This window comes from Pinus tabuliformis, chromosome J, assembly GCF_031772625.1.
Source record: "Pinus tabuliformis cultivar Carrire ecotype Pingquan chromosome J, CPIR1, whole genome shotgun sequence".
Lineage (NCBI taxonomy): Eukaryota > Viridiplantae > Streptophyta > Pinopsida > Pinales > Pinaceae > Pinus > Pinus tabuliformis.
In genome coordinates, this window is record NC_142295.1 from 450,982,987 (window position 1) to 451,009,006 (window position 26,020).

The window sequence follows — 26,020 nt, forward strand, 5'->3', positions numbered from 1 at the left end:
CGAAGAAGAAAGTGATGAGCAAAAAGATTGGCCTGGAACCTGTCACAAGGTTGAAAAGAGAAGGTGGCTCCATGATACTGTGAAAGAAAGTTAGATGATGCAGAGAAAAGAGGGAGTCGGGCAACTATGAAGAACTGGTAGTTGATACTCTTATGAAGACAAGTTGTAAGGCTTGTGATGATGACTTCCCAAATAGAAAGGAAGTCTAGATCTCCTTTGGTTTTAAGAGAGAGTAAAGGATTCCCCTTGTATATGAGCAAGGTCCTATTCTAAAGATTAAAGGATAATAGGGATGTCCTCTCTGATTGAGAGGGAGTGATGTTGGACATCACATGTGCATTCTCCTCTTCAAGTGATGAAGAGAGAATGGCGGAGGATTATATAAGCATCTGTGGTTTCCTTGAGGATATAGCATCTAAGAAAGGAAAGGGACCAACACTCTTTGAGGATGTGATAGGTATCCAAGAGAAGAGTGGTCGAAGAGGACCAATATTCTTTGAGGACTCGGGATTGGAGATCCAAGATAAGAATAGTCTTAAAAGGACATACCTTGTAGACATCCAGATGGGGTATGTACCTTGTAGAGGTAGTGTGGTATCACACGTAAAGCCTCCCAGCATAATGTTCTTGATTAAAGTAGAGCTTGTCTAATTAGGCCTCAAGGACAGTGTTGGTCATGATGATGATGCTTACAGTATGGCTTATCAATCTAACTCTTCTTGAGAACTCTTCAGTTTGAGATATGATGTTGTACTAGTTGTACAATTATGAATACCTCCCTAGTTAAGAGGGAGTGTTGAGAAATGTAACTAGTTTCGGTCTTCATAATTGTTGTACTCATTTCAATATGTATCCTATGTAACAAACAAGAAAAGAAAAGGAAAAGAATATTATTATTAAAGCATTTGTTTCATTCTCATTATTGATGGTCTTCTATGTAAAAGCATGTTCTTCGTGCTTCTAGGGTTTGCTACGTCTTAGGATTTATTCTCATGTGTCACAAGAGTCAACATCATGTTCATAAGACCCTTCTAGGCAAAATGTATTTGTAAAAATGAATTATTTTTTAGTCTAGAAAGTCCTGGAAGCTCCGAAGTACAAGTCGGCCCGAAGAACATCAATTCAGCCTAAAGGAGGGAATTCGACCCATTGAGAAGACTATATAAAGGAGCATCTCGACCTCATTTGTGACTCACTCACTCCACAAGTTCAATATAACAACAAGAAGTCTGATCTATAGCTGGGAAGAGAAGGAAGGAGAGTGAAAGCTAGGGAAGAGAAAGACGAAATTTTCTTGTTTTTGGGCTCTATCTCTCTCACTCGTGTGAAGCTCTAGGGTTTCTGGTGCAACAAAAGGACGTCGAAATTGCAGGATTAAGTTACAGTAAGATGAAGTGTAGCATCTTGTAGCTAAAGGAAAGGATAGTCTGTCTAGACTTCATTGCTCCAGGAAGGTTTCAAGAGGAGGTTGATTTAGGGTTTCCTTGGAAGCTGCAAGACCGAAATTTCAGGGTCGAAGTTGTAGGCTGAGTAGCAGAATCGAAGCTGGCAGGTTGAAGTTGCAATGTGTAGCAGTGTGGTGCAAAATCAAGGAAGGACTTGAGGAAGGGCTGAATTGATACTAGGAGAAGCACTAGTCTAAGGTTTGGGTCTTTGCATCTCATTTGAAGCAAATTCTAAGAAGAGAAGAGTTTCCAGGTTTTCCCCTTGGAGGGGTTTTGCCCTAGCTGAGAGCCTAATATTTGTGTCCTCTGTTGTTGTTTATGTTCTTGATATTTTTTTGATAAAAGATCTAACTAAAAGAATACAAGAAAGCTAACTAGTTCACAAGCAAATATTAAGGAAAGGAAAATAAGATCAATAGTTGCCACTATCAATTTTTCCAACAACACGCTGGTACCTCGACACATGTTTTGCCGCATGCCTCGGCTGAACCATAAACTAACCAACTTCCTTCAATAGATCCATCAACACAGTTGCTTTCTAGTTACCGTGACTAGGTGCTCCCTCTGACACTGAAGCAGATGCTCCTATGGCAATCCTGGTTGCTCCCTTTGTCATAGAAACAGATCCTCTTGCCATTGTTGCTCCCTTTGTCACTGAAGCATACTCAGCTATCTAGTATGGTCCCTTCATAAAAGGCATACAACTATTGGGAATCACAATTGCCTTTAGACCAAAACCCGTAGGTGTTAGTCAACGATCGCATTGCCAGAGATAAGGATCCACGAGAGGCAATTAGTCCATGTCAAGAAACACACGGGGAGTGTTGATTTATCCAATGTCCAACAATCTCCCCCCCCCAATGCGAGTCGGGTGTGTATCGAACTCATGACCTACGCCATGATACCATTTGTTGGGAATCACAATTGTCGATAAACAAAAACCCGCAGGTGTTAGTCAACAATTGCATCGCCAGAGATAAGGATCCACGAGAGGTGGTTAGTCCATGTCGCGAAACACACAGGGAGCGTTGGTTTATCCAGTGTCCAACAACAACTCCTAGAAACCTCCTGTCTCTGAGCATCTTGTTTAACAATCTCAACCCATGACATCCTCTTGGAAGGCTACTCCTTCCACTCTACCTCTTGGTCATTTGGCATAGTCCTAGAAGTCCTAACAATATGTACAATTCTCCCTCTCAAACATCAATCACCCTTGTTGAGTCTATACTCGAGCCCAAGAATATAACCATCTAGTGACTGGAGAAAAAATCTTCTCATAGTTCAATCCCTCTTTCTAGGAGAACCCTCTTGTCACAATCCTCTCTTGGTACTTCTCGATGTTGCCATCCACTGCATGAATCATCGCCTTTGGCAATCTCCATAATGGATCTATTCTTCCTTCCTGCAAACTCCATTCAAGAGGCCATGGAAGAAAAAACATAATCAAGCAAAAAATATAATGACAAGAGGCTGAACAAAAAATAAAAATAATCAAAGGAGAAAAATATGATTGGAAGTACTTATCTCTTGATTAAGGAAGAAGCTGTTGAGGGTTGTACGAAATTGTCAACTTCCTCTCTAACAGATCTTGTAAGGAAAACTTAGTAACTTGTCATGTGCCTAGAGGCACAACAATCTAATCATCATTATAATTAGTAATATTTCCTAAAGGAAAAATGCCTATGACTTGTTTCGAGGTGGATGCTCATCAACATTGGATGTTGATGCATGTTGCTTTTTCTTCCTTTTCTTCTCAGGACACTAGGAGGCACAGTGTCCAAAATTATGACAAATGAAGCAATTGACCTTTTACATGTCCTTATTCTTCTGATCCTCAATAGGAGTATGTCATCTACCTATAATCTTCTTATTAAACTTTACAAAGTTTCTTCTTCCTTTTCCTTTCCTTGTATGACCTGGAAGGGCTTGAGTTTCTTCATCCTACAGATTGTGCAAGTTATTCCTGGATAATAATTTGCCCTCCTCTTGGACACAATCAATCCAAAGCTTATCAAACTTGGGCAGATTTTCTCGTGCACAAATTCCCTGAATAAATGGCTCCCATGAGGAAGGAAATCCATTGAGAGTCACTGTAACAAGCTATGTATCATCAATGGTGTCTCCAATGGCTATAAGCTCATCTCTAATATGGGAAACTCTCATAAGATAAGAGACTACAAAATCTGATCTAGTCATCATGACATTATGAAGATGATTTCTCAAGGTTAACTTCCTGTTAGTGTTGTTGCTTTCAAACAATCCTACCAGAGCATCATATACTTCCTTGGCAGTCTTCAATGCAACAACATGAGGAATCAAGTGGTCTTGTATAGAATCTACCAAGGTTCTTTTAGCCTTCGCTTCATTCTTCTTATACTTGGCTTTCTCCTTAGCTCCCTCTAGCTCTGGAATAACTTTCTCCACATGATTTTAAAGCTCTTTCTCTTCCAAGATAAGGAGTATCCTGGTCTTCAAAGATATGAAGTTGTTGCCACCATCTAACCTGTCTTAAACGTTGAGACTTGGTGCCATTTTGACAAAAGATTCAAAATCCAATCAAGCTGTTGAATATTGTCTCTTAGGCTAACTTCAATGGCCGCTTTTTCAACAATGCTCTGATACCATGTTGATATTTTCTACTAGATGCATTTTAGAATTCAATTTTCTGTTAGATAATTACTTCCAAATGATTTTCACATAGTATTCATATGCCACTGATATCATTGAGCAATTACAATTCAGAAAATATCAACAGTAAATGCAGCAAAAACAATAAAGATCATAGAAAGACAATCATGCACAATAGAGACAATATTTTTACCTTGGGAGAAAACCCAACAATTTTTCTTTAGGAGAAATTATTCTTCAGCAAGGTTTATAAAATCAACAATTTTATCTAGAACTTTGTGCTAATAATCCAAGTGAAATACCAATCAAACTCATACTAGTCAACCCTAGTCAATTCTGTCAAAAATCACTTCTAATTTCTACGATCAAACTAGTCAAAGTCTGTGGTCAACACCCTACGACTCTGCAATCAATACCCTACTTTCAACGCCCTACAGTCTTGTGGTCAACGCCCTGCAATCTTGTGGTCAATGCCCTGCAATCAATGCCCTGCAATCAATGCCCTATGGTCAGCTACAACCCAGTGAAACTCGGTCAGCTCTGGTCAAAATAGATCAAAACAGAGATCAACCAGTCTAGTCAATGTTGGTCAACTCGTCCTCTTTCTCCTCACACGTGCAGCCAAGAGAGAAGATAAACCTAAAAAAAATCAGATCAGACTTGCTTCTTCGTTAGTGGAGAAAATGAGACATCATATATTCCATTTATACTTGTCGAAATGGGTGTGACACCCAAGGGACACATCCCTTCACTCGGTAGGCCGACTTGATGTTCATGGGCCAACTTGACTTTTCAAAAAAAAAAAAATTACATAAATTTCCTAGGCCAACCTGGAGGCCCTTTAGCAAAGCAAGAATACCTCCTAATGCTACAAAAAAATAAACACCTTTTTCCATATCTTTACCATGTAGTACTCAAAGGCCATAACATAGTCTCTAATATGTCCTGGTGTTTGATGCCATAGCATAGTCTTTCCTCCAAAGACTATAGGAGTTTTCCCTTCTTCAGCTCAACTTTCAGAAACAATGAAATTGTTTCATTCGTCACTATTAGTGCTTCCCAACAACTTATATAGAGTTCCAATCCATGTTGGTTGATGTAGCTCGAACAAGTGTTCTAGCCTCAAGTGGTGTCAATGAGGCTAAGAACACAAAAGCGGAAAATATCTCCAAGCCTAAGTTATTCTTTTGAATGTAAATGTCTTAATTAAATTAATTAATTAGTTTTCAATTATTTTCTTAAGTTTTAACTTAGGGAAATAGATTAATTAATTAGTAATAACTGAGACATGGTCGATTTTCATCTAAAGACTTCTTGTAAAGTTTCTAAGTGATCTTAGTCGTCAATTAGATTATTTCAGATGTAGATCTTGGTCGTTGATTTCTCAACAAGAGATTATAAAGAAAATCAATGGGAAGTCTTGGAGATCAATTCATTGCAGTGAAGAGGGCACAAAGATAGCATGGGGTTTGTCACCAATGACGGTTTCAGCAACAGTTGAAGCAATACATATTTTTGGAGTTTTCTTGCATAAGTATTCTTCCAGTTTCCAAGATCCGGAGGAGTAATTCTCCCAGAGTTATTCTGCAAACAGAGAGGTCGAGATTGCCAAGAGAGGTTGTATGAGATTTCTAGGAGTGGTCGTACGAGTTGCCAGTTTAGCAGATCGAGATTTCTAGTTGCAGAAAATCAGTGTGATTGCAGGAATTCGCGACAGATTGCAAGAATAGCAGTGTGAATTGCAAGAAAGGTCGTGTCATTTTGCATATGGAGGTCGTGAGCCTTCTAGTGATCAGATCGACTTGTGGAGGTGAAGAGATATTTTGTCGGAGCTTTGTAGTGGTTTGGAAAGTAGTTGTAACATTTATCAATTGCAGAATTTGCTGAAGATTAATAATAAAACCCTCAAATCTGAAGAACTAGTTTTCCCTTAAGGGTCTTTCCAAGGGCATTTTGTCCAAAATATAGTGTCCATTGTGTGATTGATTTTCTTAAGTTTTCTATTAGAGTTTTCATGGTTTATTTAATTAGAGAAATTTGCAATTGTGTTTTATTTGTTATTTGTAGTAAATAATTTGTTGGGACAAATAATCTATTTAAATATAGGAGAATAATAACCAGATTAACTGGAAATAGAATTTTTACACGGTATCAGAGCAGATTTGAAGCGCGGAGGTTTACCATAGTAAATCAAAGCAGGGGTTTGGAAGAGGAAGCCAGGGGTTTAATACCCAGATCGATTTCCAGAATTACTTGGAGGAATTTTACCAGTGTTATTTTCTGCAAAAGGAGGTCGAATTGCCAGTTTACTAGTACGTGTTGCCGGAGAGAGTTTCGTTTGCCAGTTACCAAATCGATTTTCTAGAGGTAGTGCAAATGGGCTTCTCTAGTTGTTGGAGGTTGAGAAATTCGTCAAAGTGATTTCCCGAAGGCAGTGCGAGTTTTTGGGAGGGCCAGTGTGCAATTCTAGTGGGTAGTGTGAGTTCACAGAGGAAGTGTGAGTTGCCCAAGTAGCAGCTGAGATCACTTGGAGAGGGAGACCGTGAGGTTTTCCAGATACTTTTATAGAAGAGATCATTTTTATTTTCTCTCAAGAGCTTTAGCGGGATTGAGGGATCAAGATAGGTTGGATGGTGTATCGAACTTTGGTTTCTCGAGAATCCAGTGCCTTCTTAGTTTGGAAGAGCATGGGTTGAAGGAGTTTGCTATGGCACTTATTGTTGTATTGACGGATCCTATCAAGTTGCATGCGTACTGGAAAGATGATGCCAAGGCGAAGCGTATTATTCTAGATGGGGTCAAGGACCACATATTTCCACATTTGGCTAAAGAAGATACAGCGAAGAAGATGTGGGATGCCATCAACAAACTTTTCCAGGATAAAAATATGAATCGGAAAATGATCCTAAGAGAGAAGCTCAGAAGCACTAGACAAAATAAGGGAGAAAACGTTGTTAGTTATCTCACCCGCATCAGGACAATCAGAGATGAGCTAGCAACCATTGGAGAGAAGGTCGAGGACGAAGAGCTTGTGAGAACAACCCTGAATGGGTTTCAGAAGCAATGGGATGTTTTCGTGCAAGTGGTTAGTGGAAGATCTGATTTTCCTAGTTGGGAATGCTTGTGGAATGACTTCACATAGGAGGAGCTTCGACTAAGCCTTGTGAAAGGAAACAATGGTACTAGCAGCAGTTCCAAGCAAAAGGGAGATGACAATGAGAATGTTGCTCTTGTGAACAAGGGCAAAGCGAAGAAGGGATCTAGTAAAGGGTCCAACTCCAAGGAGGAAAAGAAGAAGGACATGTCAAAGATCAAGTGTTATGATTGTCACGAGTTTGGCCATTACCGCAATAGTTGCCTGCACAAGAAGAAAGGTGACAAAAAGGGCGAGAAGCAGACAGCGGCAACCACAGATGAGCTTTCTAAACAGATGGAGGATGAGTTTGCACTCATTGCTTACAACAACAGTCTAGGAGAGTTGTGGCAGAGTGGAATGGGCCATGAGGTGATAGGTGTTCCACATGTGAGCAAAGAGCATGATGGTGTCGAGCATACAACACCTTCCTAGCTAAGAGGGCATGTTGGTTGATGTAGCTCGGACAAGTGTTCTATCCTCAAGTGGTGTCAATAGGCTAGGAACACAAGAGCGGAAAATATCTCCAAGCCCAAGTTATTCTTTTGAATGTAAATGTCTTAATTAAATTAATTAATTAGTTTTTAATTATTTTCCTAAGTTTTAACTTGCATAAATAGATTAATTAATTAGTAATAATTGAGACATGGTCAATTTTCCTCTAGAGACTTCTAGTAAAGTTTCTAAGTGATCTTAGTCATCGAGTAGACCATTTCAAATCTAGATCTTGGGCGTTGATTTCTCAATGAGAGAATATAAAGGAAATCGATGGGCAGTCTTGGAGATCAATTCATTGCAATGAGACAACGTAGGGTTTGACACCAGTGAGGGTTTCAATAGCAGTTGAAGTAGTAAATATTTCTGGAGCTTTCTTTCATCAGTATTCTTCTAGTTTCTAAGATCCAGAGAAGGAATTCTCCCAGAGTTATTCTGCAGACAAAGAGGTTGAGATTGCCAGGAGAGGTTGTACGAGTTGCTAGTTTAGCAGATCGAGATTTCCAATTGTAGAGCGAGTTGCAAGAAATCAATGTGATTGCAAGAAAAGGCGAATTGCAGGAATAGCAGTGTGAATTGTAGGAAAGGTCGTGTCAAGGTGCAAAGGGAGTTTGTGAGCCTTCCAGTGGTTAGATCGACCTGCGGAGGTGAAGAGATATTTTATTGGAGCTTTGTCGTGGTTTGGTAAGCAGTTGTAATATTTATCAACTGCAAAATTTTCTGAAGATTAATAATAAAACCCTCGGATCTGAAGAACTAGTTTTCCCTTCGGAGTTTTTCCAGAGACGTTTTGTCCAAAATATTGTGTCCATTGTGTGATTGGTTTTCTCAAGTTTTCTATTAGAGTTTCCGTAATTTATTTAATTGGTGAAATTTGCAGTTGTGTCTTATTCATTATTTGCAATAAATAATTTGTTGGGAAAAATAATATGTTTAAAGATAGGAGAATAATAACTAGATTAACTACAAATAGAATTTTCACAATCCGAACTCCTCTCAACAATACCATACTTCTTGAACCATCCCATAGGTTTCCTTTCCAAACACTGTTTTTACACCTGCATGATTCATCTTGAATACATAAATAAAATTTCTATCCAATCCTGGGATGTGCAGAACACTAGGGAGTGCTCTGATCCTTCCATTTGTGAGCTTCAACTTGACTTTTCATCATACCATGATTTTCGCTGTCATCGCCAAGGAAAACATCATTGCCATCGAATCTTTCATACACACAAAACCACTCCTTGTGAGGATTCATATGAAAATATTCACTTGAGTCAACCAGCCATGCCTCATGATCTATATGTGCGCTTGAAGAAGCCAAGTACACATTCCCTTCTTCATCTGAGGATGTTTTTGCTTCAATAGAAGTAGCATCATCATATCCCCTCCCAGCACTTTTGGATCTACAATCTTTCTTGTAATGACCTTCTTTTCCACATCTCCAACATACCTTTAAAATTTTCCCTAGAGATTTAGATCTGTCACTTGAGGACTTATTTTTATTTCTATTCTAGAAGCATCTTCTTACAAAGGAGACATCTACATTATGACTTTCCATGTTCTTCTGTCTCATCTGCTCTGATATCTTTACAATGTTATAATATAGTAAATATATCATGTAGCATCCATAAACCGCTAATCTATTAATCCCGGATCCAAATACAACCATAGTTCCTTAACCAGAATTACAAAACCATGGGTTGAACTATGACTACCGTGTGCCAAAAAACCACTAAAAGCAAAAATCATGTGCAGAAAACTGCCAAAATGAATGCAAAAGCTGCCAAAAAAATATTTTTTTACGGGTGCTGCCCCCGCCCTCTGCAACCCCCTCACTGCACTTGTCACAACAAATCATGTGTGGGGGTAGTTGAGCAAATAATATAACACATACCCAACACGAAACTTCTTTAACAGACCCATCATAAAACACCTCTTTAACAGATCCATCACTCCCAAAACAAAGGAAAATGTAATTTGGAGAGCATTCACAAGATTGTCTTCCCTAATGACCACAGCCTACTTGACCTCTAGAGGAAATCTACTCCCTAACCCCATGATAAACCACTAAAAACCTAAATCCATTGACTATATAACCTTTGTCACATGTAGTAAAAGTCATAACATTAATTCCCTCAGCACTTGCATAACTTAAACCAGACAAATTTGCTAGAACAACTGAATCTTCACCTAACAGACGTATCACAGTTGTACCAGCTTATAGGGCTGCCATACACTCCTCCCGTGCATCTATATGGCTGATAGAATCATCCCTTCAGCAATCTATAACACCTCTCTTTTAATCTAACATGATATCTCTATCATTTAAATCACCGTGTAAAATAACAGTCAACACTTTGACTATCCTGAGTATATTCCCCACCAGTATCAAGGCTTGCACTCATTCATATCATATATAAAGCCTATTTTAACAAAGTCCATGGTTTCCATTCCTAGAATAAAGCTATTTTGCTTCTCAGTGATTCTCTCAACATCCTTATTTTTGCTTCTTTCTTTTTCCTCATGTCTTGACTTTTGCTACCCTTGCAGCACTACACTTTGGACATTCCCTATATATGTTTCTCACTGTTGTTTTCTCTCTGATTTGGGGTACCCGGGTCATAATGCACTTCCTCCCATGCTTTCCATGTCTTAAAAATGTTGAGCAAGATTGTTTGTCCTTGTTTATTTATTTCATATTCTCAGAAATCAGGATATGCATTTTGCAGAAACCTATCATATACATATGACAGGCATTTGTTTATTGGCTATATTTTGAGAAGTGTTAGGAATAATATCTTCATTCAGCATGGTTGACCATGGCATACACCTCTCTGACTACCTTCGTATCCCCAGAGTCAATGCGCCTCTTGATGTCCTATGAGAACATTACGATATCCGGAATGCTGTAAACTAAGACTTAGACAGCTTTTAGTAGCACCCAGCAATTTCAGAATATTTTGTCTATATGAGGTTAAATTAGACTACCACCACATCTCAAAAAAGTCAAAGGAAACTAGGATACATGTGCCCAAGAGTTTACTCAAAGGAAGTAACAATGGCATGCTTGAGCTACAAATATGGACTTGAATGGGAATTCGGGAATCTGAGCAGTGCCCTAGCAACTTCAAGAAGATAAGAAAACTTGAGCAGTACCTTATAACTTCAATACCTGTTATTTACTCTTCCTAATAAGTATACATTATCCCAGAAAATGCACTTGTTATATTACCTGACCATCATTTTTCTCTATATTAATTTGAATTCAATTTCTTCGACATTAGTGTTTAATGAGGTTGGCATGTCAAATATGTAAATGTTTTCAGCCCTAATAATTTGTATAAGATGCAGTCATTGTTCCTCAAGCCTTTCGATGCCCCTACTTTAAAAGGAACAAACTTGTAAAACAATTCATCTAAAAATTTAAGAAAATGGTCTTTACGCTCTTCTGAAGTTTTCAACTTGGAAGGTAAGGGATATAATTTATCCTGCAAGAAAGCATAATCTTCAGGCGCAGAACCGCCTTAAAGTAAACTATGTAGCAAAAGAAAATACAGCCCCTGCTCCACTAACACTATTTTAGGTCTTAACTACCTGTCGGTCGAAACAATCTTGGTGCCCCATAAAGAGTTGTGAACACAAATGTTTCATTCGTTCCCTGCAAGATTCCATCAACATTTTGAGAAACAGATGTTGACATATTCACCAGAAAACAAAAAACACACACGGAAAGGAAAATTTTGTGATCAAACTAAATAAAGATGTGCAAAAGTTGGAACAAGTCCTGAGTTGTGAATAAGAATATAACATACTTGATATTTTCTCTTTGGGGTGGGAATCAAAGGACCATTCAACAATCCCCCAAACACTGCACCCTGCCTGTCACCAGTCACCTGCAAAAAACAACTAAATGTTTCAGACACTTCTAGGGTGATCTTCGAAGAACTGCAACAGTACACAAAACTCTAAATACTTGCCCAATATAAGAGATACGAAATTTGAAGGGAAGTTGCAAGGAAAACAGGTACAGTTATTTGGTGCGGAGAAATATTTACGTTCTACATGGAATAAACATTAGTGATGTTTTCTTAAACTCAATAGGGAATAATATTTTTTCTAGTAAAATGAGCAATCTACGTTTTCTATTAGATAAAGTCACTATGCATGCTAGGTTGTGCAAATGTTATGAAATGAAATTATATTAATGTTCACTAATGACCAAAAAAGATCAATGGGACTTGAGATTGTTGTCAATACAAGTAGCAGAATAAAGATTGCCTAGCACATGTCCTAAGGTAAACAAATCTAGACCTACAACAATGCAAGAAGATAACAAAGGAGGATATATAAGGGTTTAACTAGTAAAGAAAACTCGTATAATTTAATTTAATTATTAAATCCCACTAGTGTCCATAAATAGGTAATGGGACTGGAAGGGGTTTAGAGGAAGCAGCTGGAGAGCGATGGAGGCGTTAACCAGAAGCGTGAGGCTAGTCTGCGTTACAAGAGCCTCAGGATTCATCGCCTCATGGTTGGTGAAGTTGTTGCTGGATTGTGGTTATGTAGTTCGAGCTACCGTTCGTGATTTAGTCTTCAAGCCCAATCAAGCGGTTGAGGCATAGCCTGGTGTGGCCATCAGCGAGTAGGTGGTGGATCTCAGTGTTCTCTCTCGAGTCGGCTTTTTCAATGGACCTCTGCTCAACGGATCCTACTCTTTCCTTCAGCCATCTCTGCATGTATTCATGGCAATGGGAAAACCTACATAGAAGGAGGCATGTGGAACAATTCAAAAAAATTGTCAGGGTTTCAAGAGAAAATCGCCCAGATCCGCGTATGGGAGGAGAGAGGGGACGTAGACAACGCGTCTTCCCCTTTTGGGATTTTCTACGACTCGGTAATGGCATTTCCATGTATAAGCAATGGACATGCGTTGCATGCAAAGCAAAAATACACATTCAACAGTGATGGTCACAGCCCAATGGAACAAGCAAATGATGAGAAGAGCAGTGTTTTATGCAACCTAGGGTTATGGCCCCAACCATCAAGTGCAGAGGGCAGAGAGTCGATCTCAGATCCGGAGAACTTATATCAGGTTTTTATCAAAACTATTTCTGGGAAATCGATAATGATATGGATACGAGGTGCGGGTCTTGTAATAGATCTAAAGCAAAAGGTTCAAAATGCCACAGCTATTTCTGCCTCATCACAAAGTTTGATTTATTCCAAGAAAGTGTTGTACAAAGAGATTCATTTGACAGAGTATGGGATTTAAAGAAACTCTACCATTATCCAAAATTAAATATTACAAGGCGGTGCCCCAGGAGCAAGCACACCAGCTAGATCATCATCAACAGACAAGGGCCAAGCTTCTTTCAAGGATGCATTAAGAGGGAAAGTTGCCACACTGGACAAACAAACCCAAAATATGACAATCCCAGGTCCATACATTGTATAAAAGATGGAAAAATCTCCAGATCTATCCATCGAATTACCAGAAGTAAGTGGTCTCTTCAACACTTTACAAGCAAACGCCATCATTTGTCGATTTAATGGTTTCTGGCCAAAATCAAAAGAGCTAAGTGAGTGGATCTACCTCAACTGGACCAGAGATTGCGATATTTATCTGTGCGCAAAGGTTTTTTTGTGGTTCAGTTTGATACCCAAAAAGACTACAATTTTGTCATAAATGACGAACCATGGTTTTGGGGAAGGGCGGATCTCTTCGTAACCCCATGGTTTCTTGGTTTTGATGCAAACTCAATGGTGGTTACAAAAATGCCAGTATGGGTAAGGCTACATAATCTCCCGCTTCCTTTTTGGCACAACCAGGTCTTAAAAGGCATTGGAAACTCGTTGGGAAGGTTCCTAAAGACGAACCGAGAAAGAATGGACAAAGGGATCTTCACATTTGCACGTATTTGTGAGGAGATGGATCCAAGTAAAGGTCTCCCGGATAGTATTAACCTGAAACACAAAGATTTTAAGTGGATACAGTGGTTAGATTTTGAAAATACTGCTTTTTGATGCAAGTTTTGCCATCAAACAAGACATTTGCAAAACACATGCAAACAAGCAAAGAAAAGAACAAAGAAGAGAACGCAAAAGGGATGGCAATTTCTAGAACCTGCATCATCAAATGATAAGGATGAAGAAATGGATGAAACCGAGCAACATCAGGAGACAAAAAAACAACAAGGATCTCAAGAGGCGGGAGAAGAAGAGGAGGGAGAACATAACAAACAATCAGAGAATCCAATCAAATCAATGGTTGTTTCGATCCTTGAAACCCAAGTAGATGGGAATAACAACAATCAAGGCACAGGTGGAACCAAGCGATCTCATGTATCTGAAAGCTCTGATTCAGACAAAGACGCCCCAAACCTTACAAGAAATAATGAGCTGGCAATTGTTACTTCCGCTCCATCACTTGGGATCTGGCAAAAAGTCCAAAAGAAAAAAGGCAAAAAAGAAAAGTCCATTTTATCTGGCAATTTGTAATTTTATTTCTATTTCTATTTTTTGGTAGCTTCGCTACTATGTGTGTGTCTTGCACACTAGTCCTGCGGGACAACTCCTGAATTCATTATGCATCTACTCAATGTAACTTTTCATTTTATTAATAGAAAGTTACTAATTTTTTCCTTGGAAAAAAAAGAAGGTAATGGGATTGTAAAAAGTACAAATATGAGTAAACATTGGAAGTGCTAAAACATCTATCAGAAATGCAAAATAAATAACAGAGTACATGGAGAGTGTCAAAACAAATCCCATCTCACCCGAGAGAGATCCACAAAAAAGGATAAAAATAACAAAATGGGAAAGGATTCGATGGGCATCAAGGAAGAATCCCTAAACTAACAAGGTCATTGACTATTAGCCCTCCTAACATGATACATCCAAGGCTGAGAAAATTTGTGTAATGAGCTTCCTTTGGTCTATTGGTTCTCAACCAGCTGGCATGGAATCTATGCCACCTAACTGACCTAGTATTGGAATTTTTCTCTAGATGCCTCTTGTGATTAGTGCCATCTAGAGAATAGACATCAAAGGTGATAACACTGCAATTAGCAATGTGGGGAGATCTGTCTTTGAGAATTTTCTGCCAAAAGTGAAGCATCCTATGAAGGGGAAGGAAAACACATTGTTGGTCCTCAAACCTTGTGAAACCCCTCAAGGAGCCACTACAATATTTAAACTAGTAATCAAAAAAGTCATGATCACAGATTTCATAACAAATACGGTATTTAGAGTTGAAATGCTCTTTTGATATGGGTTCTCAGATATTCTCTAAATGCAATGCTCTGTTCAAAATAGTGATCTGTCTCTATGCATATTTGATGGGTAAATAAACTTGAAGCTAGGCTAGAGGTACTTTTAGGCTACAAGGAAGTTTCAATCTAGTATATAATGAAGTATAGATAAGGCTATCTTGTAGTGCATGTAGCTATGAAATCCATGGGGAAATTTTAGAGTAGAATCCTTTCACTCATTCCTGGTGGATTTAAGTATGCTTTGTATTGTGATGCCTCTATCAATATCTCTTTTAGTAAGTTATGGGGGCACCATTGGACAACTCTAAGGGGGAAGGCTTCACCAAAGTCAATATCTAAGTTTAAATGTTAAAGGAGAGAAGAACCCCTCACATATTGTTACACCAAATTCTCACACCTCTCAAGATAAAGTCCAAAAGCTCAAGTGTGAAACCCATTATACCTCAAAGAGGGCCACTGTAACCTCACCAACCCTCTTTTCACTTCTAGCCAACTCTCCTCCACCTCAAGGGGAGTTCTTCCAACGCTAGGATTACTAGGGTTGGTCATTCCAAGATTTGAGTTCAAAGGTTATCATGGCTCAATCTATAGGATTAAGTCAACCAATAAAGGCTCAATAAAGGTTCCCAAACACACAATCAATGGATTACCAAACAATCTTGGAGAGAAAACCCTAGCGAAAATGGTTTAAAATAATTTAAAGGAAAAATGGATGATGGAGGATAGAAGATCAATGCCTTAGCTTATCAATATATTTTTGGGGCATATGGGGTTAAGGAACATATAATCTTGAAAGACTTGGAGCATATACAAGAATCAAGAACAACTAGGGCAAGTAAACCAACTTACCCTAGAGTTTTGGATCAAGGTTTTCAATTTTCACAAAGATGAGTTAAGGGAAGGAGCTAACATGTTACTTATTGAAAGACTTGGAGCAAGGATTAGTTTAACAAGGATCATGAAGCAAATATCATGCTAACCTACTTAATACATGATCCATCCATCCAATAAAACACAAAACCAGGACAAAAGAAGTAAACCTACTTCATCTACCATTCATTCATCCAAGCTTCACCATAAATTGTTGGAATTTCTAAGTCTGACACGTTAGAAACCCTTCATGCACTTTACTAATTTATTCCTACCTACTTATTATGTTAATTAAAAAGTTATTTACCATGTAAATACTGGGAATAAATACAAATGCATGCTCAACACATTACAGATCATCAACTGAAGGAAATAGAAACAAGCACACAAGTGACACCTTTTTTTTTGGACTAATGTCCCTAGAAAAACCCAATGCGGGAAAACCGGTGCAGCTATATGAGGGTTTGATTTATTAAGTAGTTTCAAAATACAATCTGGGTGCCAAATCCGGCTCACCCAACAGAGACAAATCTCGACAGTAGTACCTCTCCTTCGGAGACAGATGCTCTGGCTGAAACCCTAGATAAACACTCTGGAAACTCCTCAGCTCCAATCTGCCCCACGAAAAACCCTAGCGTCAGCCTCTAGGGACTGCGTCAGCCTCTTCTGCCCTCTGCGTCAGCTTTCCCGGTAATTCTGGCAGTTCCGGTTGTTTCCGGCAGTTCCAGCTTCTGCCCTCTACGTCAGCTTTCCCGGCAATTCCCGACAGTTCTGGCTATTCCTAGCAGTTCCAACTTCTGCCCTCTACGTCAACTTCCCGGCAGTTCTCGACAGTTCCGGCTGTTCCCGACAGTTTCGGCTTTTGCCCTCTGCGTCAACTTTTCCGGCAGTTCCGGCTTTTTCCCTTTGTGTCAGCTTTCCCCACTGTTCCGGCAGTTCCAGCCAATGTTGCACGAAGCGGAAGCGTTTTTTGGAAGCGGAAGCGTCATTTTCCAAAAATCTAGGAAGTGAAGCGTCCGCGGAAGTGTCTGCTATATATATATATATATATATATATATTATATTTTTTTGCATTTATACTCAAAACAAACATCCCAAATAGCAAATTAATTGTAGAAGACATGAAAACATGCATATTTTTGCATAAATCAAGATAGATATGGCATCCATGATTTCATTGTAGTTACGAACTTACGAGTATGTACAACAATCATCTATATTCTAGCTATTACAAACATATATCAAATTTTTAAGCATATTATAAAACATAAAACATTTAAGCATATTATAAAACATAAAACATTTAAGCATATTATAAAACATAAAACATAGAGCATATTATGATTTATCTAGCAAGTGAGCAACTGTCAACATTTGTCATGTCCAAAATTCAAATAATAATGTTTAAAAAATATGTCACTTGGTCACTACCAAGACAAAAAAGGTTCAAAATTCAAATTCACAAGCCTACAAGTCTAATGAGTAATCTATGACAAAAAGTAGTAGACTGTGAATATATCTACTAATCTCTCCTCCTTCCACCACGAACAGAACGTGTCGGCGGGCGGGGGCCTCCACGTGGTGGCAATGAAGAAGATGGTGCCGGTGGAAGTTGTGGAAGTGGCACTGAAACTGATGAAGAAGAACCCCCTGCTGTTGGTGTTGAACCATGGAACCTAGGAACCAAGGGACCAGATGGGGGTGGGGGTGGCATATCAACACGATCATCATCATCTTGGAATCACTCAAAAAATTCATGCAAAAAAAAACACTAGTTAACAAAAAAATTAAAAACATGAATTAGAGAATGCTTTATAAGGAAAAATTGGAAAATTCATACCACAATGGACATACCTGGATAAGAGCATCCTCTAATTGCTCTAATCGCAACACTCCATCCTCCAAATTGGGCTCCTCTGGATTCTTGTCCCAAATCAACAGCTCTTTATTAGACTTTGCATCTTCACAGTAATGGGACAACAATCGCAAGTTGTAATGAACATAAACCAAGCTCTCTGCCGGGTCTAAACTCAACATGTTCCTTTTAACACTATGGATGAAAGAATAAGAGCTCCAACACCTCTCTGCAAAAGAAGTGTTTACCACCTGTGATAGCACCCACAATGCCAAAGCCTGTAGAAGTGGAGTACCCCCTCCATGCATGTTCCACCACTTGAGAGAAGAAAAAGTCTCTCGATCTTTAATTGCATGCATGCTCCCAAATGGACCAGTGTTAAGCGTATAGTTGCTCACCTGTCTCCGTACCAATGCAGCCTCCTCCTCATCAGGGATTAATTTACTCAATGCAGCAATATATTTTTTGTGAACCTCTTGATCTTGGTGTGGTTTTCTCCTGCTTCCCCCCCCAGGTGCTGGTGTTGAAAGCCATGATGGATGATAGTATTTAGGTGTCAAAACATATGCTAATGCATGCAATGGAACATTTAGCATTTCCCATCAGTTTTGCACCTCTACACGAATATAATTGTACAAGGTGGTATCTCTAGGCTCAACAATGTCTTTAATCTGCCCCAACATGCTATCCATTTGCTCATACACCTCCCCAATTGCTGGTCGATCTGAATCTGCAAACTTGATCATGTAATAAATTGGTTTGGTGAATTGCAAAACATATTTAACCTGTGACCAAAAGTAACTGTCAAGAACAGTGTCCTTGACTGCATTAGCACCATCTATGTTAGTGTTAATTTCATCCCATGTTTCAGCACACACCAGATTAGTTAAAGCTTGTCTCACCTTCACTAGCCGCCTAAAGGTGAGGTAATAACTAGCAAATCTTGTCTTTGCAATTTTAAGCAACTGCAACTTGGAGTAAGTGCCATAGAAGTAGTTTACCCTTGTATGCCCTGTGATGAATTTAATGCGCTGCTTCCCTCTCCTGTAAAGCTCAGTAATCCACCCACATTCTTTGTGCTTCACAATATCATGCATCAAAAGGTTCAATGTGTGAACCAGGCACCCAAACCAAAAGATGTGTGGATGAGTACGTGTTGGACACCTAATCCTAAAGGGTTAGTGTGGAATTCGAATGGACAAAAGCAGTCCAAGAGACCTTGGGATCTGAATCCCAAGAGTCAGATATTGTACTATAAATGTAAATCAATTGTTAATAAAAAGTGTACTCACTGATTTATCTTTCCTATTGTTTTCCTATCCATGTGTGTTTAACATGGTATCAGAGCCATGATGAGTGGCTTGTTTTCCCTGAGCAACTGGTCTGAGTTGCCTTGAATAGTGCTGACTAGAGCTGGCCTAGTCTTCTGTAACGCTCCATTAATTCTGCCATCCCTGCGCTGTACCTGCGCCCTGCTCTTCTGAAGCTGCATACCAAATGATGTCAGATGGTAACGCTGCCTGAAACACTGCTGTGTCCTGAGAGACTGCGCATCTGTTTTCTCTGCACATTCCAGCCTGTGATCTGCCATATCTGTCCATATGCCAACGCATTTGCCATTATTGTTATGCCAACGCATTTGCCATTATTGTAATGAAGACTGCGTTTTTTATTTCTGCCAAATCCCTGTCATCCTCAGTCTTCGAGTGATTCTCGCTCCCTGGCCCGTATGAATGTCCGTTCTGCGTTCTTTTGTTTTGGCGCGTTTGAAAACCGGTGTGGAGACTAGGTCAAGGCGTTACAAACTATTGCGGCCCACGACCTGGAATGTTGTGATCTGAGAATGCACAACTGTTCGTATGTTGTGATGCATCGTTGTTTTACATATGAGAGTTAAAAACACCGTGAATGCTGTTGACAAGTTTTTGAAGGCCGTGAATACTGTGTCTTTACTTTCGAACAAGTTGACTATGCCCTTGAAATCTTATGAGTCATATGTTACAATTACAATTTGTATCTATGGGGAACTGAAATGTAAAATCTTAATTGCGGTTACCCTCTTCCTTCTTAAGAGTCTGCATCATTTCAGTGTTCTGTCCAAAGAAAATTTCTGTGCCCAATTCATCTTTACGATTAAATTTGCTATAGAAAAAAAAAATCAGCATTCTGCTCTGAGCTATAATGCGATTTGTATCTCTGTGCTGTGGAGAAGGCATATATTTGTATCGCTGCGTTTTTTGTAAAGACTGTGGTGTGAAAACGCTGCGTTTTTTTGAATTGTGGTTACGCTTCGCGTGCTTGTTGTGGCATGGGTCGTGAAGGCTCTTTAAGAATCTTTGAAATGACACCGGTTTGTATTTGAGTTAATGCGTGTATAGCAGTGGATATACTGGGTCGGTCCCCTCGTTGGAGCTGCGGCCGCTGTTGCACACCAAGATTCTTATCATTCATTTCTTGTAATTTCCTTTGTTGAGGAGACCCGTGTTCTGTCGGTGGGTTTGAGCTTCGTTGATATAACAGATGCAGTTGGTTTTGATCCGAATGCTTCCATTGCTCTGAGCATTGAACGATGGCCTGAATAAAGAGCAAGATGAAATCGATGGCATCATTATTGCTTCGGATTTTATGAGCATTGCAGTACCTGGAGCGGATTTAAGACCAGGCGACCAGCGGTAAACACCGGTTGTTTGCGGCGCTGTTTGCCATTAACTCCAAGTTTCTTTTTATATATAATCAGTCCTTTTCATTTATTACTTTCCATGACGTTGCTCGGAGATGGAATGTGAAGTACCAGAAGATTTAAATAGGCAGCGCATTTAAAAAAAAAAAAAAAAAAAAAAAGAGGGCAGTTGCACAGTTTTTTTATAATGCTGTATTGATTGACATATTGGTGAAGTCTTTCAGAAGTTTTCTCTGCAACGAAGGTATAGAGATTGCTGCCGCTGCGTTGGAGGTCTCTATGTTTAGTGCGCGTTGAATAGTTTGTGTTGAGGAAGAGAACTGTTGGTCGTTTCTGTTCAAGTCATTTTGAATAGTTTGTGTTGACAAAGAGCATCTGTGCGCACGTTTTCCTGGAAAGCTTCAAATTCGAAGTCCGGAGATTGCCAGCCCCTTAGCCATGATGGTATTTGTTGTGAACCATGTGTTTCCCTTGTAAGTGTATCATCTGCAGACTTCAAAAGACTCTCCAAACGTATAGATAATTGCGCTAGCTCCTTTATGCGCTTCTTGGTCGGTGCACGAGTTCCATGCCTGGCCACAGGATTTAAAAGAATCGGAGTACATCCATTGGGAGGCACTGCGGAATTTTGATAATCATCATTCATTGCTTCTTTTCCAGCACCATATCTGGATGAAGTGGAGAGATATTGGCGCACATCAAACTCTCCATTAGAAAAATCATGCAGTTGGCCCTTAACACTTACACTAATTGCAAATATTACAGTGATTACTAAACCCAAATGAAATGTCATTCCTCTCATTTCATGTATCCTTCTGAGTCCGTGGCCCTTTGTACTGCAGCCCTCTTTCTTCCTGGGCGCTCTCTGTACACAATCTTACTCTTCTCCCCGCGCTCTTGGCTGAGGACAATTCTTGCTTCGACTTCGTGAAATGCCTGTGGGGCTTATTCCTCAATTTATAGTATTCAGAAACGTGGAATAAACATTGATCTACATGCCGACAGAAAAAGACCACTAGTATTTGTTTTCGATCTGCATCTGTACAGTTAAAGAGAGGGTCGAACTCTGAAGCTCATGGTATCAGTTAAAGAGAGGGTCGAAAAGATAAAATCCTTGGTCGAAACTCTTGCTAGGATCAGTTCAGGAAGCCGCCCATTTTAATAGGTAGCCGCTTGTAGAGTAGCAGTTAAAGCTCAGAAGACAATTGGATGCCCTCTCCGCTCAGCGCTTGAACGTTTTGAAGGATTGAACACTGCATTATATATTTCGACCAGCATATTGAACGCTGCATATCGACCAGCATATTGAACGCTGCATATATATATATATATCGACCGGCATTATATTTGGTAGTTCTGTGCTTGAATTGATCGATATTGGTTGAAATTTTTGAGGTTTGGAAGGTTTAGGGAAGCAGATTATTGCACAGGTATAGGAGGTTGTTCGGTTCCAAGGTTTTCAAAGATGGGGCCTTCTGCTGGCCTGCTTTAGTTTTGAGTATTTACTTCTGACGCTCATTTCCTTAAGTCAAGATTGTTCACAGCGTTATTCATGAATGTTTCCAATAGGGACATCATTTATTCTTCTCAATGAACTGGTGAAGCCATGGTTCAGTTGATATCAGTCCTGTATTGCACTTGGTAATTTTAGAAATTTTATTTTTCTGTTAAAGCTCATCTTGGTAAAGACTGAGCAATAAGTGCTGACAAGAATGAGTTTATTCAAGGAGATTATGAGTTGATGCTTTGAGGATGTTGTTTCTTTCATTCTCTAATCATAGTTTGGTTAAACTTTGGCTGCCATGCGAAGAGTTTTGCTGTTGACAGAGAAAACCTATTGATTTTGTAAATTTGGAGGGAAGGAAGAAGCTTTTGTTCTGCTTGGACTAATTTTCAGAGATAGATTTGCTGAACTTTTGCATCTAGATATATTTTTTCTGTTTAGTAAAGATATCCAGAAATGACTAAAATTGGTGAAATATTGGAGTTCTTAAAAACTCTGATACATTCCTCTGATCATGGTACAGTAAGAATAAGCAAAGCTTCTCTGGTTGATATTAGAACCTGTTTGTATAATGTACAAGAGAATATTGAGTTTTTGCAGCTTGAAACAAAGCTACAGCAGGAAGAATTACAGCAGTGGAGTCATCATTCTGTACCTGTTTCTGTTCAGAAGATTGAAACAGACTCCCATAAACAGCAAAACAATAATATTACAGTTCATTCAGATCCAGTGCCCAATAAAGTAGCAGCTGTACATGCAGATGCAGAAACTCAGTCTGCACTTCCCAAGCCCATCATCAGACCTTGGGAACAGCTTGTCCACAACAAACACAAAACTGGTCTTGGTTATGACAAGGACTTGTCCTTTCATATTCCAGACTATGCCAAGCCCATTCATTTTCACAGCGCTGGATTCATTCATGACAGTTCAGCTTCAGCTGTTCCAAACTCTGCCCCTCTTCCACAGCAACAACAACAACAACAACAACAGATCGTGAAATGCCAACACTGTGACCGAGTTGGCCATTTGAAAGATCACTGTTTTGATCTTCATCCATGTAAGCACTGTCATAAAACCAGCCATTCTTCACAGAGATGCTTCAAAAACAAACGACCTGCAAGAACGAAGATTCATCTTGGATGGATTGCTTCTTGGCAATGGGCATCAACAGCCAAGAAGATATTCCAAACACATGTCAGAACCTGTTCCAGAGTATTGAACAGTCTTGCAGCTGAGTTTTCTCCATCTTCTCACCTTGTACCTGACAGGGGGGGAAATGATGGTCATCTACAAGCTTCAAAGTCACATCAAGCGAGCCTGAGCTACAACCTGCCACACCAGTTTCAGAGTTGCAGCCAGAGACAAAGATGCCCGTGAACACAGATTGAGAACACTTCCTCTAGCAGAAGACTCCAGCTTCTTGCCAGTTTTGGAAGAGTTCCAGAGTTGTTGGTCATCCTTAAACCATCACAGATTGAGAACACTTCCTCTAGCAGAAGACATCAGCTTCTTGCCAGTTTTGGAAGAGTTCCAGGAATTGCATTAAGCATTCCAGAGTTGTTGGTTATCCTTAAACCATCACAGGTTGAGACTTCCCTTTTCAGGTTGAAGTTTTACCTTTTATGCGGGGTGAGACCTCCCTTTTATGGTTGAAGGTTTCCCTCTTTAAAACAATAGGATCACTTCCTCTAGCAGAAAACTTCAGTTTCTTGCCAGTTTTGGAAGAGTTCCGGGAACTGCACTAAGCATTCCAGTGTTGGTGGTCATCCTTAAACCACCGCCCTTTATACCAACATTTCATAGAGCACATTCAGCCTAGTGCTGCCATGCATTTTTTGCACATTTTGTATTACAGCTCTTTTCTTGGACTCATACATAACCCTTCGGATTAAGGGGGGGAATGTTGGACACCTAATCCTAAAGGGTTAGTGTGGAATTCGAATGGACAAAAGCAGTCCAAGAGACCTTGGGATCTGAATCCCAAGAGTCAGATATTGTACTATAAATGTAAATCAATTGTTAATAAAAAGTGTACTCACTGATTTATCTTTCCTATTGTTTTCCTATCCATGTGTGTTTAACAGTACGCTCAATAATTTTTCCTGCTGCCTTACAATTTGCTGCATTATCTGTGACCACTTGAACCACATTATTCGGACCAACATCTTTGATTGATTTCAATAGGAGATCTGCAATGTTTTGTGCAGATGCAGTGATGGAGGAGTCATGACATGTAATAAATACTGCACCACTAGAAGAAACACCAAGAACATTTATCAAATGTTGGTTTCTAATATTTGTCCACCCATCTGATACAATGGATACCCCAGAATCTACCCACTCATTTGTAAAACGTGTCAAAGCTCTTTGAACCTTAGCTTTTTCTCTTTCTAATAACATTGTTCTAGCTTTCTCATAGTTGGGGGCCTTGTATCCTTTTGGGGCTTCATTGATGGCCTTTACCATTTCATGCCAATAGGGAGAGCGAAGCACATTGAATGGTACACCGCAAGCACAAAGAAAACGGACTATCTTTCCATCCACATCATCCCTCCCAGCAACATTAAGGAAATCCCCTATTGTTCTTCTACCTCCAGAGCTTGCAGAAGTACCATGAGGAGATGAGCAGCTACCAAATTTAGAGGTTGCGCTTGATTCAGAATGAGTTCTTTGTTTCTTGTTTTTTTGTTGTGCAGCCATCACTATTTGGATGTATTTTCTTCTTTCTTCAGCTGAAATGTTTGGGCAAATTTGTACCCCCACAGGACCCTTTTTTTCATCATTGCCCAGCACCCCACAAAGATGCCTCCTCAAAAGGGTATATGAACCACAATATGGTTTTCCTTCATGACAACCATGAGGGCACACAAATTTGTAAGATCCACCACCCTTTCCCCCATCAAGTTTGGTCACATAGTTCCACAAGGGTGTTCATGTAACTTTCCCATCTTGTGTTTCAGTGTCCTCTTCAGGTTCATCCCCTTCCTCTTCAAACCCTTCCTCCTCATCATACATTGGGTCACTCATATTGGGACCACTGTCCTCTTGTGTTTCATCCCTTCTATTTCTATTCTCCCTTGCCATCATTAAAACCAAGAGTGGAATGATACATAGAAGCCAAAAGAACACCATCTTGGAATATGGATATAGGTGGTCGACAACCTGTAAGTAAAGGAGCAAGTAGAAACAATGGGAAAGAGTAGGAGAGGGAGGCGAAAAATACGAAAAAATTGTCAAAAAAATAAGGGAGTTTGGGGTTTGAACTTACCTCTTTAGCTCTTGTAGATGAAGTCCTCCAAGCTCTTGCTCCAAGCTCCTCCTCCTTCTCCTAGCTCCTCCTCCTTCACTCCTCCAAGCTCTCCTCTCTTCTCCTCTCCTTTCCTCTCTTCTCTTCTCCTCTCCTCTCTTCTCTTCTCCAACTCTCATAAACTCAAAGTGAGAAAATGAAGAATGAATGGGGGCTTTATTCTTTTCATTCCTCACCTTAATCTCACTCTAACCTCACCCTAACCCACCCCCTTTATGTTAAGTTAACATAAATTAAAAAATAATTTAAAAAAAAAAAATCGTTTTTTTGCCTTGCGCGCAGCGTCTTTTCCGAAGCGTACGGGAAGCGTACGCTTCCTCCTCCGAAGCGCCACGCTTCTGAGGCCCGAAGCGCCGTACGAAGCGCGCTTCAGAGGCCTGGAAGCAGCGCTTCCGTACCGCGCTTCCAAAATTCTAGAAAGCGGCGCTTCCGAATCTTCGGGCCACGCTTCCGTATGGGACGCGCTTCGGGGCTTGGATCCACCCGGGGGGGGCGCTGCCAGCTGTTCCTGGCAGTTCCGACTTCTTCCCTCTGCGTCTATATTCACTGCCCCTCAGCTGCAACTCCATATCACTCTTTCAACTTTCTCAGCAAACCCAAACCCAGAAAGTCGAAATCTTGATCTCTTGGTGTGTTCTCCAAGTGACCCTCAAGCCTCCTCTTATACTTTTCTCGTTAACAAATCAACGGTCGAGATTAAGTCCCTAATCAACGGCTAAGATTAGATCTGGCTTGATCCATGACTTTTGGAGCATTCTAACACAGTTTTATATTAATTCACATTAATATTTTAAACTTAGGGACTCCATTCAAAATATTAATTATT

General features: G+C 39.8%; 1 protein-coding gene across 4 annotated transcripts in view; it reads right to left on the reverse strand.

Annotated features, from left to right (window-relative positions):
* The window catches only part of LOC149227762 (TLD-domain containing nucleolar protein), a 167,959-nt gene that overhangs the window by 69,301 nt on the left and 72,638 nt on the right, over positions 1-26,020 (reverse strand). For all 4 annotated transcript variants that reach the window (XM_089377918.1, XM_089377916.1, XM_089377919.1 and 1 more), the window contains 2 exons: positions 11,520-11,600; positions 11,302-11,365 (listed from right to left, as the gene is read on the reverse strand). In XM_089377918.1, coding sequence (XP_089234044.1) covers positions 11,302-11,365; positions 11,520-11,600 — 145 coding nt within the window. The remainder of the gene's footprint in view (positions 1-11,301; positions 11,366-11,519; positions 11,601-26,020) is intronic.